This window comes from Desmodus rotundus, chromosome 11 (assembly GCF_022682495.2).
Source record: "Desmodus rotundus isolate HL8 chromosome 11, HLdesRot8A.1, whole genome shotgun sequence".
Lineage (NCBI taxonomy): Eukaryota > Metazoa > Chordata > Mammalia > Chiroptera > Phyllostomidae > Desmodus > Desmodus rotundus.
The window spans coordinates 62503017-62517818 of record NC_071397.1 but is presented as its reverse complement, the minus strand read 5'-3'; the positions used below and the strand labels follow the sequence as shown (position 1 = coordinate 62517818).

General features: G+C 45.0%; 1 protein-coding gene across 1 annotated transcript; it reads right to left on the bottom strand.

Moving 5' to 3' along the window:
• Positions 1 to 10862: 10862 nt before the first annotated feature.
• GPR6 (G protein-coupled receptor 6) lies at positions 10863 to 12571 on the bottom strand. Its single transcript, XM_024552141.2, has one exon. The coding sequence runs from the start codon at positions 12470 to 12472 to the stop codon at positions 11381 to 11383; it is 1092 nt and encodes a 363-aa protein (XP_024407909.2). The 5' UTR covers positions 12473 to 12571; the 3' UTR covers positions 10863 to 11380.
• Positions 12572 to 14802: the final 2231 nt, after the last annotated feature.

The following is a 14802-nucleotide window of genomic DNA, read 5'->3' as shown; positions in this document are numbered from 1 at the left end:
TAAATTTCCACACTTAGCAAAATGTTATTGTTTTACAGTTTAGTTCTTCATATATTTTAAACCCAACAAGACATTATGATTGTTTTGTCAGTATTTGATACTTTCATTTAAAAAATTACCCAACTTGCTAGATGAAAAAATAGCATGTTGTTTTAATTCACATTCCTTGGGTAATACAATTGAACAGTTGTTTATCTTCCTTTGTGAAATGCCTTTCATATTTTTGTCAATTTTCCTATTGGGTTCATTAGCATTTTCTTTTTTAAAAAATTTTATTTTTTAGAGAGGGAAGGGAGAGAGAAGGAGAGGGTGAGAAACATCGATGAGTGAGAGGAACATCATTGAGCAGCTGCCTCCTGCACGTACCCAACCGGGAACCTGGCCCATCACCCAGGCATGTGTCCTGACTGGGAATCAAACTGTGGCCCTTGGGTTCAAGGCCAACGCTCAATCCACTGAGCCACGCCAGTCAAGGCATTTTCTTGATTTGTAAAAATTCTTCGTATGTAAGGGAGTAATCCCTTTGTCATATATATTTTACTATGTTCTTTTTCTTTTAGTTTTGTTTATGGCAGGGTTTGTTTTTAGCACACATACTTTGATTTCTTTAGTACTTTTGTGATTTTGTTCATTGCTTTTTAGCTCATAAAGTCCTCCCCACTCCAGAGGTGTCACAGATAGGTACTCACTTGTATTTTCTTCTAATTTTTAATAAAATAAAAATTTTAACTTTTAACTGATTCGTCTATATGAAACGTAATTAGAGGAGGTAGAAAACTCGTTTGACTCACTAGGCTAAAAGCTTTACATGAAGTCCTTAAGAGGGAACTGCATGATTTAGGTGTTGAAGATGGTATTTCAAGCACTAAATAATACACAGAACAGGTCATGGACTGAATTACAGGGCACAAGAGAATTTGACTCTGGTATTAGGGTTGATGACTGAGCTTGTCTACCAACTCACTGAATGCTTAGCCAGAGATTATTATCCACAGCAATGGAGCTGAAGCTGCAACCAGAGTCTGCTTCTTGGGTGGTATCATTCTGTCCTGTGGGCTCTGATAGGAAGGAAGGAAGGAAGGAAGGAAGGAAGGAAGGAAGGAAGGAAGGAAAGAAATAAAGAGATAAAGAGAGAGAGAGAGAGAGAGAGGGAGGGAGGGAGGGAGGGAGGAAGAGAAAGAGAGGGAGGGAGAGAAGGGAGCGAGGGAGGAAAGAAAGAAAAGGAAGAAAGAAAAAGGCAGCCAAACTTTGAGCTTCGAGAGAATGACAAGGAATGTTGGGGGTCAAAACTCCCTTCCCCCACCACTCCAAAGGGCCAGGACTCTGGAGTGATGGGACCATTTACACTGAGCCTTGGGTTTGCAGACAGAAGAGAGAGTATCACTCTTTGCAAGCAGCGGCATCAGCACCCGGCTTGCCAAAGTCAAGCCTGGGTCACCACCCCTAACAAAGCTCAGAGCTTGGTCCAGGCACTAGGATTGGAATGGAGTCCTGGCCCAGCTGCTTTCCTGGGATGTGAGGAAGAGACATCTCTAAGAATAGAAGGAGAGGCAGAGAGGGGCTGTGAAGACAGACAAGAGCACACCTGAGTTTGTATGGCTGACAGTACACTGAACACCCATTTACAAGCTGCGCAATCTTGGTTACGTGACCCACTTTCTCTGAAGGCCAATATTACTGTCTGAAACCAAATGGTTTGGACAAGATGGCCTCTAAGGTCCCTTCCAGTCCTGATGCTCTCCGATGCTGCAACCAAATAAACCCTGCCAGCAGAGCCAGTTGGCTCCCGGGACAGAGAAGGTGGCTCCTATGTGGAGAGGGAGGCAGTCACAAATGGTCACAGGCTCCTGGAGTTCAGTGCCATTTGCAAAGCCCAGGCAGGTTGGTTTTCACGTGCACACTGCATGGGGTGGAAAGTTCTGCTGCTTTGGTGCCAGCTAGTTTAGTGACACCTGTCACACACTGATTAAATGACTCAGCAACAAAAGGTAATGTTATCTGCTGTCAGCCGTTCCAGGAATAAAGTGGATGAGCATTCACAGTGGTGGAAATGTGATTTATCACCACGTTATGAAATGTATTATTTAGCCATCTTTACCTTCTGCCATTGTTTTCATAAGCACCTTTGTGTAAAATATTTGCAAAGCACAAATTTAACACACTTCCAGTGAAAGAAAGAATGTTGATTCATGATTATTTGCTTTGTGTACCTATTAAAAATAGTAATAAAAACATCTCAGGGCAATTATTCTTTAAAACAAAATTTTAAAAAAGATTTTATTTATTTATTTTTAGAGAGAGGAGAAGGGAGGGAGAAAGAGAGGGAGAAAAACATTGATGCTGACCAATTGCCTCTCATATACCCCCAACCAGGGACCTGGCCTACAACCCAGGCATGTGCCCTGACTGGGAATCGAACCGGTGACCTTTCAGTCTGCAGGCCAGTGCTCAATCCAGTAAGCCACACCAGCCAGGGCAGCAATTATAATTTTAATACAAGGCTCACTTGAATTTAACAGTAACACCCCACTACCAGACACTATAATCATTTTTTAATTTGGTTACACTATGACTTGACCTGTCACACACACAGGCTTCCAAGACACTGCCGTCATTTGCACACTCCAACGGCCTGCATCTCATAGCCCCTTTTCCCCAACATGACCCTCCCTGACCGATAGGTAGCACACTGAGGGAATTCTCTCAGTAACTGTAGGGCCTTCTCCTCCCATCCTTCCACCTGCACGTCTGTATTCCATCGTGTTCATTCAGCCACTGCTCCGGCTGGTTCCGGACTCCTCTGGAGTTGATCCTCACAAATTCCTTCTTACATCTGCATCTCTTTGGAAAATAACCCAGATCTGCAGAGGATCTTTGAACACAAACTACTCCTGGGTATGTAGGACACTGTCTGAGCGAGGGAGCCCTGGCAGGTCACAGGGACCCCCAGGCACTGGGGGTGTTTGTGTGTGTGCATGTCGAAAAAGAGACAGAGACAAAGAGAAACAGAGATGTGTGTGTGTGTGTTCATTGGTTAGTTTTTTGTTTCTTTTTCTGTACAGGGAACCTGCTTTGGGGGAAGCAGAGATGATATGATTAATGTTAATGTTATTCTGCCCAGGTATTCCTAGATTTCAAGGTGCTATTTGAAAATTAAAAATTGATATTGTATAGCAAATATGTTGATCTCAATTTCAGTCCATTGGGAAAAAAATGGATACAACCCTGACTTGGATTACTGTTTTGAAGATAAATCTTAACTATGTATCAAAAATGTTATAAAATAATGTGTTATATTCATATTATTTTCAGAGCGGCAGCTAAAGCTATTGAAATGGCACTTTCTAAGATTTGATTACTGAAAACACATAATATATGTAAAATATTTCAGGGATGCAATAGAGGGAGACTTGAAAAGCAAAGTGCACTTAAGCCCATAAATTCTTGACTGTAAATTTCAACATTTACAAAGCCTGCTTAATAACAACAGTAGCAGCAGAAATAATAGCAGCTAAGGCATACACCATGCTACCACATGCCAAGCACTACTTAAACTTTATATAGTAAGCCCTTTAATCCTTACAACAACACTGGAAGGTAGTCACTGTTATGATTCCCCACTGTTCAGATGAGAATTTGCCCAAGATCTCACAGCTAATTAAAAAGTCAGAAGGTGCGGTACGTTACTGCGAACGGTAAGATACTGTTCTCCCTCTCCATCTTCTTTTTCACTTCACCCTTAAATGCAGGAGCGCTCATCCAATTGGTCCATCTATGAAGTGGCCGATTACATACCCCCCTCCTCTTAGCAGGAGTAGAGGGGACAGCCCTGCTCCTTGTCTGGAGGCCTGGCCAGCTCCTTCTGGTTACCCTCTGAGGCAACAGGTCCAGGCAAGCTGGCCCCTGGGTCTTTTGCTCTCTTCTTTCATTCTGATTTTCTTTTCCTCAGGCCTGAAAGTTTGATGTTGGCTTGTTTTATAACCATCAATGGCAAGATCTGAGACCTGAGGCCTGGGTTTGAGTACTGAGGGCTTAAATGGGGCAAAGCAAGTCAAGTTTCGGACAGAGGCTCTTCATACCTGCTTGGTTTAAGGGAAAAGGACAGATCATGTGACACAGTCCAGCTTCCATACAGAAAACTTCCATAAGTAGTAATCTTGACTGGATGTTGTCCTCTGTACTTTATTTCCTTAAAGTACTTAGTAAGGTTTGGGTAGAATTCAGATGTTTCTGGATCCTCTGGCCACAATCACTTAGTACTAATTTCCTCAATTTTTCTCACACAATTTCAGCAACATATCCAACAACACAGGCTTGGGATTGTCTGTCTGTGGAGAAGGGTGTGTGCCAAACCTTCACAGCTCTCCCCTTCTGTGTGGCCAGGGGCAAAGTCTGGCTGAGGTTGGACAACCAGGCTCCTTTCGAGATCTGTACTTCCTTTCCACTCACCTCAAGTCTTGACTGTTTTATGCTGCTTGGTGCCAGATGAACGCAACAGCCCATAACATGTTTTATTAAAGGACCATAAACCTCTGTCTAGTCTTAAATAATTGAAAATTTGGGGTTGAATCTTGCAAATCTCTTCTCTGTCTGTAACTGGATGTTCCGTTTGAGATGGCAAAGAAAGCGTATTTGTTCCTGAAGCCACAAGTGGTAAAATCTCAAATTCATCCACTTCTGACTTGCCTTTCTTTCTGAGCACTCAGGAATATGACATTCCCTACCCCATTGCAGTGAAGTGGGGCTATGTGACTAGCCCTGACCAATGGGCTAGAAGTGAAAGTGTCGTTTGTGGGTCAGAGCATTTCATAGCTGATGGTAGACCCTCCAGTGCTCCCGTGTCCTGCCCCAGTGATGACAGAGAAGATGGAGGCCTACACGGCTGCGGAGGGAACAGTTGCCTTGGGAAGCTGACCAGGCAGTGCAGTTAGCATCGTCCAAGTGAGACATCTTTGTTGTGTGAAACACCTATGATTTGGGGAGGTTGTTTGTTACTGCCACATAACAGCCCATTTTGACTGATAAGCCTTATTGTACTGGAACTTTGCATTTTAATTCCATAGTATTATCTGTAATAGCTGTTATTTTACTATGATTCTTTCTCTGGCCTTAAACTTACTTCAACTCTATTGAGGATAATCAACATATAATGAATTGTACATATTTAAAGTGTACAATTTGATGTGTTCTGACATACTTATGCATCCATGAAGTCATCATCACAATTAAGGTGATGAACTTATGCATCACCCCAAAAAGCTTCCTTGTGCCGCGTGGTAATCCCTATCTCTCTCTCTTTCCCATCCTTTCTCTCCCTGTTCCAATGATGGATGTGCTATCACTATACGTTTTCAAGAATTTTATGTAAGTGAATCCTACAACATATAGTCTTTTTTGCCTGGCTTCTTTCACTCAGCATAATTATTGGGAGAGTCACCCATACTGTTGCATATATCAATAATTAATTTCTTTTAATTTTAGGTAGCATTCTACTGTATGGATGTATCACAATTTATTTGTTCATTTACTTGTCGATGGACATTTGAGTTATTTTCAGTTTCTGGCTACTACAAGTAAAGCTGCTATGAACATTCATGGACAAATGTCTCCACATGGACAAATGCTTTCATTTCTCTTGGGTAAATATTTAGGAGTGGAAAGGCTACATCATGTGGTAAGAGTATGTTTACCTGCTTAGGAAACCACCAAGCTATTTTCTAAAGTGTTTGTACCATTTTATATTCCTACCACCAATGTATGAGAATTCCAATTGCTCTACATCTTTGCAATGCTTGGTATGGTCTGACCTTTAATTCTGATTAATGATTACACTATCCCAATTTAACAGCTTCATTCCCAATGTCGTCAACCTAGGTTCTTGATACTTCTTGCAATTCTCTCTTAACTGGCAGTCCTCCTTCAGATACATTGTGGTTGTCAGATGGGAACTCTGTGAACTTCCTCCCACCGCCCATACACTCAGCTCTGTCAGTGCCAATCATCCGCACCTTGCCTCCTTTCAGAGCGGCAGAGCTGTGTCTCCACCTCCTCCTGTCTCAGTCCCCCTCGCCCCCAACACGATGCCCTGGACCCCATTCTCATCCTGTGAAGCCTCACTTTGTCAGGCATCTTTTCATCTCTATCTTCTACTTTTCCAATTGTGTAGTACTTGTTCCTTGGTCTAATCATATATTCACTTCTTGCTCATTTTTTAAAAACAAAACAAAGACTATCTTGTGACCTTGTATTTTCCTCAAGCTACATCCTTCCATTTAAAGTTAAATTTATTGAGGAAAAAAAATTGGAAAATTTCCATTTTTCTCCTCAGTCCACTGCAATCAAGCTTTCATCTTGTTCTTTGTTGATGCAGCTGTCACGCAGGTCACCAGTAAGTCCATCATGTTCCTGAATCTAATACTTTCTAAAACCTCTTTTACTTGACCTCTGGGCAGCCTTTACACACTTGATCATTTCCTTCTTAAAACTTTTTTCTTCTTGACTTTCAGAGGCTCTTCTTGGATGCTCCTGCTTGGTCTCCTTTTTTCTTTTGCCTACCCTCACTGTATTCCAGCTATTACTGTGTCCATACTGTGACGTTGGCCTTGCTCATTCCCTTCCCTGGCTCCACTTCTGCCTTAACGTCAATGACCGAACGACTGAAATTACGTCTCCATTCCAGCCATCCTTGTGAGCTCCAAAGACACAGAGCCAGCTGCCTTCATTTGAATATCCCACAGATCCTGACATTTAATAGATATAAAAGTTGATTCACCACCACTCTCCTCCTCAAATCCACCTCTCTGCTGATAGTCTCATCTCAGTGAACATAGAATTGGGTGGCCAATCAAACGAACTTTACTCCTAACCTGTTCCTTCACTCCCACAATCACTCACATACTCAGAGGCACTCTACCTCTTCGAGAGCTCTTGAGTCCATCCCTTCTCTCCATCTCTTCTCTTCCTCTAAGCTGAGGCTGATACCACCTCTCACCTGGATTGACGCAGCTGGCTTCAGAATAGTCTCTTGGCTTCCAGTCTTTCCCACCTGCAATTCACTCCCCAGCACAGCTCTTTGTGATCTGTCTCCTGCCTACCTTTCCAGACCTATCTCCTGCTACTTCCTCTCTCAGCTTAAAGTCTTATATACTCCTGTCATATTGAATGGCCTGTCTTTCTCTGAATGGGCCATGCTTTTGTGCTTCATGTTGTCCCCTTAGCCTTACAAATTTCTTTTGTTCTCCTAGACTCAGCTCAGTATTGCCTCCCTAGTGAAGTCTTCCATAGAATTTCCCTGGCTTTCCTATGGGATCCCTACCACTCTGTGTATATCTTTGTTATTGAACTTTTCATCAGTACTGCCCTCAGAGTTGTACTGTTACCTTATACGGCAAAGAGACTTTGCATGTGTGATTAAGTTAAGGGTCTTGAAATGGGGAGGTTATCCTGTATTATTTGGGCAGGGCTTAAATGTAATCACAAGTGTCCTTATCAGATGCTGAGGGCTCTGGCCAGTGTGGCTCAGTTGGTTGGAGCGTTATCCAGTAGACCGAGAAGTCACAGGTTTGATTCCAGGTCAGGGCATGTACAAGAGGGCAGCTGACTGATGTTTCTCTCTCACTCTCTCTCCTTTCCTCTCTCTCTAAAGCAATGAAAAAATGTCCTTGGGTGAGGAATGAATAAATAAATAAATAAATAAATAAGAAAGAAGGGATGCAGAGGGAGACTTGACCACAGAAGAGGGCAGGGTAACTACTTAAACAAGAATATGCACTGCTGGCTTTAATGGTGGGGGAAGGGTTCACTGGCCAAGGAATGCAACTAACATCTGGAGAAAATCAAGGAAACAAATTCTCCTCCCTCTAGAGCCTCTGAAGGGGGTGCAGCCCTGCTGACACCTTGATTTTGGCCCAGTGAAATTCCCTTCAAACTCCTGATCTTCATAATTGTAAGAGAATAAATGCATATTGCCTTAAGTTACCAGGTTGTGGCTATTTGTTACAGCAGCAATAGGAAACTCATACCCTGGGCCAATGAAGGCCCTGCCCTGGGCCTCCTCCAGCTGTGCTCCTTCTCTTGGGTGAAGAGTCGATGCCCTCACTTCCAGACTAGGCACCAGGTACCCAGGACCCTGGAATTCCTCACTCAAGAAATGCTTACTCAAGGCCTGAATACCTCTTCCCTAAGTCTGTCCTTTCCGCCCCCCCCCCAACAATCTTTTTACCTTTACTATGTCTAAATTTTCTACTGTGTTTAAATACAAAAATATGTGCTGGATGCACAGGTACTAAAAATGTTTTAAATGCCATCTGTGAATAAATTACTTCCATTCTGGTTTATCTGTAGCAAAGTTTGCTCTTAGTCTCACACAATCAAACAGTGATATAAGAACTGTAGGGCCCATGTTATCCTTTTGAAGCAGACTGTACTGCTCATGCCTGCCTGTGAAGGGTAGCGGAGGGAGCCACTGTTTGTGGGGGTGAGCCGCTGCGTAGACAACAGACTGCAGGGCACAAGAACTAAAGCCAGGAGACCAGAGCGAAGGCAACTACAATAATTCAGGCGAGAGGTGATGATAGTGATGGAGATGGTGAGAAGTGGCTAGACTCTGGATACATTTTGAAAGGTAAGGCAAAGGGTTTTGCTGACGGTTTTGATGGGAGTTATGTGAGAAAGAAAAGTAAGTATGATTGCAAGGTTTCTGGCCTGATCAACCAGAAAAATGGCATTGCCATTAATTTCGATGATAATGAAGGGAGAAGGGAGACAGGTTTTTGGGTAAAGATAAATGGCCCAACTTTAAATATGTTACATTTGGGATGCCCATTAGATAGCAAAGTGGGCAGGCAGTTGGATTTTGAGTGAATCTGGCCTTTCTCAAAGACTGGAGGTATGCTTCCAGCATCTAGAATAGGGTCTTGAAGTTTGACGGGGCAAATAAATAGTGACATTCCTCCATAGAAGTGTTTCAAGATCAGGGCACGGTTTTACACTCTCTCGTTATTAGGTTGGTTAATATCAAGGCTGCTGACATCACACAGCCTGGCCAACCATGTAAGCCAGGGATATGAACAACCTGACTGTTTAGTATCTTCTTGTTCTTTGCTCTATCAAACATTTTGATTACAAGTAGGGCTGATTTTGAATATTAACACCAACTGAAGTCAGATTCATGGTCTCTGTGTTACTAACCTAGTGTTAAACTTAATTTACTGATGGCAAGAATTTTTCTCTATATTTATAAAATGTATAGTAATACCATTATTTTTTTTGTTTTCATCTCTGAAATTACATTGTGTCCCACACCCACATGTTTGGAAAAATTTGCAGCCAGAGTTTTATTATTTCAGCCTGCTTGAATGCATTCTGGATACTAATAGTGCCCGAGACAGCTCTGATGATGCTGAATAGTCAGTCTATGAAGTTTAGTTATTTAGAAAAATGTTAATTTGACGACTGAGCAATACTGCTGATCTTCCTGGCTCTAAATTTACAGATGCTATAAAACCATATGTCTATAAAACTTAGTATGTTTTACAATATTTAAAAGGTCACAGCTCTGTTGGAAGATGTTGGAGACTAGATTGCTAATATATTTTTGCTTGTACCTTCTACAGCCAAGCTTTTCCTCTCCTCACTATCCCAAAGTTTCCCTTGTCAAGTTCACCGATGACACGCACATTTAAAAATCTGCAGTCATTGTTTTTCATCCTCACTTTACTTATTCTCTCAGCAGCATTTTACCCGGTTGACTAATCCCTCCTTAAACACTCCCTCTCCTTTATTTTGGATCCTCGCACTTTGTTCGTGTGAAGGTTAATTGTATGTGTCAACTTGCCTGGACCACAGGGCGCCCAGACATTTGGTGGAATCTTATTCTGGGTGTGTCTGTGATGGTGCTGTGTGTTTTTTTCTAAGGTCAAAGACCAGCAACTACTTGTGCTTGTGTGTGTATTTCTCCACACGTGCCTTATTCATCTCCATCCTATATGAAGGGGAGGAGGGGAACCATTTAACTATGACCACACCCACCAGTGGAATGGAAAGTTTAGTCTTTGAGGACCTTAATGCCTTGTGTTTTGAAGATAAGAGTGTCTCCAGCGGGGCAGCTGGGCATACGTTCAGTGACCTCATGAACACACTATATCTTGGAATCCTGTCTTGGAAGAATTTATTTATTTTATAAGACCATGCATTTTGCTACCTGGCAGCAACAATATACTCAGTCAATAAAATTTTTCAACATTTAAAATTCTTTCCAGGCTGAAAAAAATGATGACTAAAAATTGTGATTTCTGGATTGACAAGTGCACACAGGTAAGATGAAAGAATGGTTTCAGGCATCCTCTAGAGCTTGTCTACCAAAACCTATGAAGAGAGTAGATTAATCTTCACTGATAACACCAATAATCTTTTAGTGTTCTGTGAATACTGCTACATGAATATTTTACTCCCTTCCTCCCTACCGTTATCTGAATTAGGTATTTCAGTGACAACTTATGAAAAATATGCAAATGCATGTGATTTTTTTTATCCTCACCCAAGGATGTATTTTTTGATGTGTGTGTGTGTGATAGAGAGAGAGAGAGAGGTCAAAGAGAAACATTGATTGATTGCTTCCCATACACCCGCGCCAGGGGTTTGAACCTGCAACCTAGGTGTATGCTGTGACCAGGGATCAAATTCACAATCTTTTTGATCCATAGGATGATGCTCCAACTCACTGAGCTACCCAGCCAGGGCCATATGATTTTTTACATTAAGATTTTCACTGGAAGTAGATGATTCACAGTAAACTTTTAAAGCAAATGCATTCATACTTCAACTCTCAAATAGTAGTTCTATAGTAAGTCACATGCCCAAAATTACATTTTATGTGTTTATTTGTGTACAAAATATGTTGTAATTTACTGATGCATGTGCAGCAAAATATCTATCACATACGACAAAAATACACCTTTTACTCCCCTCTGCCTTCCCCTGCCCTTGAAAATGGCAACACTGTTTTGGCAGTTCAGCAGCTAAAAATGAAATGCTATAATTAAGCAGTATCGGATGTGTCCACTTGACAAATGTGATGTACAGTTTGGGTATTACAACCACATCTTTGTTAGTTTTTTCACCACCAGAAAATTTCACACCCTGAACACCTCCAGAAGATACAAATAATTTGTATATATATGTACACATGTATACACTGTATATGTAAAGTGCCACCAAACTTCTTTGTCCTTGTAAGTCTGTTGTGTGTGTTTATTTTCTCTTTCTTTTCAAAGTCGGAGTCACACTGGTGGAATCTCAGAGTCCATCCGCAGGCACCGAGAAGCTGGCCGTAGACTGGCTTGCTGCAGGTGTGGCATGGGTGAGAGGACAGAGAGAGCCCTCAGACCTCACTGGGAGACCTGGAGCGGAAGGGCACTTTGGACTGGAAACAGCCACAGAACAGAAGCCACAGGGCACGCTGGATCTCTTGGTTGCGGAAGGCATAGATAATAGGGTTGATCATGGAGTTGTAGGTGGCTGGTAGCAGGGTAGCGTAGGTGTAGACAGCCGGGTCCTCGCGGCTGCCCACCAAGCAGTATATGGCGAAGGGCAGCCAGCTGATACCGAAAGTACCCAGCACCACAGCCAGCGTACCCACACCCTTTCTGGTGGCTGCAAGGTGGGGTGGCGCCAGGCAGTGCTGCTGCAGCGCGATCTGGTGCGCATGGCGCCAGACCACCTGGCAAATGCGCACATACAGGTGCAACATGATGCCGAAGACCACAAAGAAGGCCGCGGAGAGCAGCGCCACGTGGCTGCGTGTCAGAGGGTGCACCACGCTACAGGCTGTACGCTCTGCCAGGCAGTTCCAGCCTAGCACCGGCAGCAGCCCGAGGCCTAGGGAGACGGTCCAGGTGGCGGCGAGCAGAAGGTGCACGCCCAACAGGGTCCGCCGTGAGTAGTAGGTTAGCGCGTTGTAGAGGGACAGGTAGCGGTCCACTGTTATAGCCAGGAGGCTACTGACCGAGGCAGCGAAGGAGGACACGAGGAAGCCCACGGTGAGCAGGCTCACCGTCTCCGAGGGCACCACGTACTGGAACACGAAGTGCAAGATGAGTCCGCAGCCCGCCAGCAGGTCGGCGGTGGCCAAGCTGCCCACCAGCACAAACATGGGCCTGCGCAGCGCCGGGGTGGACGCGATGAGCACCACTACCAGTGCATTTTCTCCTGCAATCACTGTCCCCGACACGCACAGCAGCACGTCCCACGGATTCACCGCCGACAGTAGCAGCCCAGGCAGCCCCGCGGGCATCTGCGAAGACAGCTCCAGCGAAGCATTAGCCACGCCCCCGCCTGCCAGCGCCGCAGCCGCGACAGGATGCCCCCATTCACTGGTGTCCGGCGCCCCTGCCGCTGTGGCCGCTGCCGCCGCTCTCTCGGCCGCCACTGCCGCCACCTGGGACTCATTGAGGGAAGAGGCGCTCGCGTTCATCGCGGCCGGACACTGCACCCTGCATGGAGAGGGACGGCAAGCATCAGGTGTGCGGTTCAAGCTACAGGGAACTTCCCGGGTGCAGATGTCCCGCTCATATTGCCCACCCCACCCCGGACCCCAAAGCAGGGAGAGGAAGCAGTGATTAAGTGAGAGCCAAAAATAAGTACCTGTTGAAGGAGTGAGTAAGTGAAATGGACACGGGTGCTCTCACAGATAAGAGTTTTTGCAGAAACACACACGGATAATATCCACTCACATGCACACAGGTCTATCCCGTAAGGGCGACTACATCTGCACACGCATCCATCTGCACCGAGCTAGGGGTGTGAGCCTGGGCGAGTCCCGCTCGGGCTCCTGCAAGGCGGGGTCAGGGTGTTCTCCTAAACTGGGCAGCGCAGTCGCTGTCCGCGGTGCTGAAAGCTAAGTTTCTGGTGCAAAGCCACCGGGTCCTGGGAGCCGCAGAGAAACACCTCGAATGGAGGCTTGGGGCAGAAGTTGAGGAGTCTGTGTAAGGGGAGGGTGTGAGGCTCCATTTCTCCGGCTTTGGGAAGGACTCACCCCTGGCCATCCTTCGCCCCTTCCCTTCCCCACACCCTCAAAGTTCCTCCTGGGGGCCCGGCTGCTCACCTGGGGAGTCAGGGCTCCAGAAAGTCTTTGATCATGAGCGCTGTGGTGGGGCGCCGGGCTGCGTCCCCGGCGCGGACAGAGCTGATGCCTGCGAAGCAGCCGGGGACTGAGCAGAGAGGAGCGCCCGGCGCCAGAGGTTGTGCGGAAGGCAAGGAGAGTGAGGGACAAGTCGGTGGCAGAAAAGGCGGTTACGAGCAGCGCGCCCGCTGCAGATTGACAGGCAGGGTGCAGTGACGTCAGGCTTCTGGTTCGGCATTCGCTCTCCTCACCCGCCCAACACGACCACCCCCTTCTTTGTCTCCCCACCCCCAAACGGGGTCTCAGAAGGTTCAAAGAGGGAGGAGGAGCGGGGATGGCTGCTTTTAGTCCAGAACCTCAAGGAACAGGATGGGGGAAAGAGAAGAAAAGGGAGAAAGGAGTAAAGAAGACTCCGAGACCAGGAGAGGAGGGTGAGCTGGGAGGAAAGGGCCGAAGGGAGAGTTGCATCGTCCAGGCAGCAAAGCCCAGGGTCAAAGGTCACTGAGGGGGCCAAGTCGAACAAAAAGGCCTGGAGAAAGGGGGAGGGTGGGGCTGGGACATCTGAAGGCAGAGTTGCCACCTTGAAAAAATTATGCTTTGGGGACAGGAATGAATTGGGGGTGGGGGTGGAGCGATGAGCTTTTTAAAAAAAGGATGTTGCAAAACGGTGTGCTGAGTAGAGTCAGAGAAGCTATGCAGAGCTGCGGAGAACAGAGAGAAGGTGAAACATTTGAGGAAAACCACCTCTTCTTTTGAAGGTTACCTGTGCAATTCCTCTTTTTCTCCCTCCATTCCTTCCCCTCTCTCCCGCTATTTCTTGAACTCTACACAGCAGATTTCACCATGATCTTCCCAGACCAATGTTCCCTAATTTTGGTAGCTGATGTAGTACTCTTGGAACTTGATCTTTAATTAAAGACCAGTTCTGTGTCTTGTTAGAAGATAAGAAAACAGCAAAATGTGATTTACTTTCTTGGCAACAGACTTTGCCCTGTTAATTAGTACCTATAAAACAAACTGCAGGATGAAAATAGTGATAACTCGGCTGCACCAGACTTCAATAGGCAAGGGTTTTATTTTCAGCCCAGATAAATCATCCTTTTTGGTTTAAGGTGTTTTGTTAGTAAAATACAAATATTAGACTTCTTTTTTTAATCATTCAGAATCTTCAATAGCTATACTTGGGCAAAAGATAAAATAGTTGGTTCCATCTAAGGCTCTAAAATCAATGGTCACACATCGGCATGCGGGCATTATACTGAGGCCACAGCTGTCATTTTCAGGGGCTACATGCTCTGGGCAAAGTGAAAATAGACAACATTTGTTATTGGTTCTTCCTCCACTTCTTCCTGAATCTCCTCTCCCCCTTCCTGGCTTCACTTTGCCTCTAGCCCCAGGGGCCCCCAAAGGAAAAAAAAACATATACTCAGACTGTCTACAGGCTGGGGTGGAGATGAAATTTTACCCTGGCCTGCTCCCTCTAAATATGGCCCCCAACTCTGGACTAGTCCTGCCCTCCTACCTCAGTGCAGCTGAACTTAACTAGAGGAAAGAAGGAAAACTGTAGAACCATTCAATTCGTTTCCGCGATAGCCAGTGTTGGACCATAAATCGAGTTTACATACAATGTCTCCATTTGGAGAATTTATAAAATTCTCACAGCCCTATTTTCATGAACCCCC

What these genes read in the sequence shown, in the direction of transcription:
- GPR6 (XM_024552141.2), bottom strand. Translation starts at nt 12,472, where the DNA reads ATGAACGCGAGCGCCTCTTCCCTCAATGAGTCCCAGGTGGCGGCAGTG.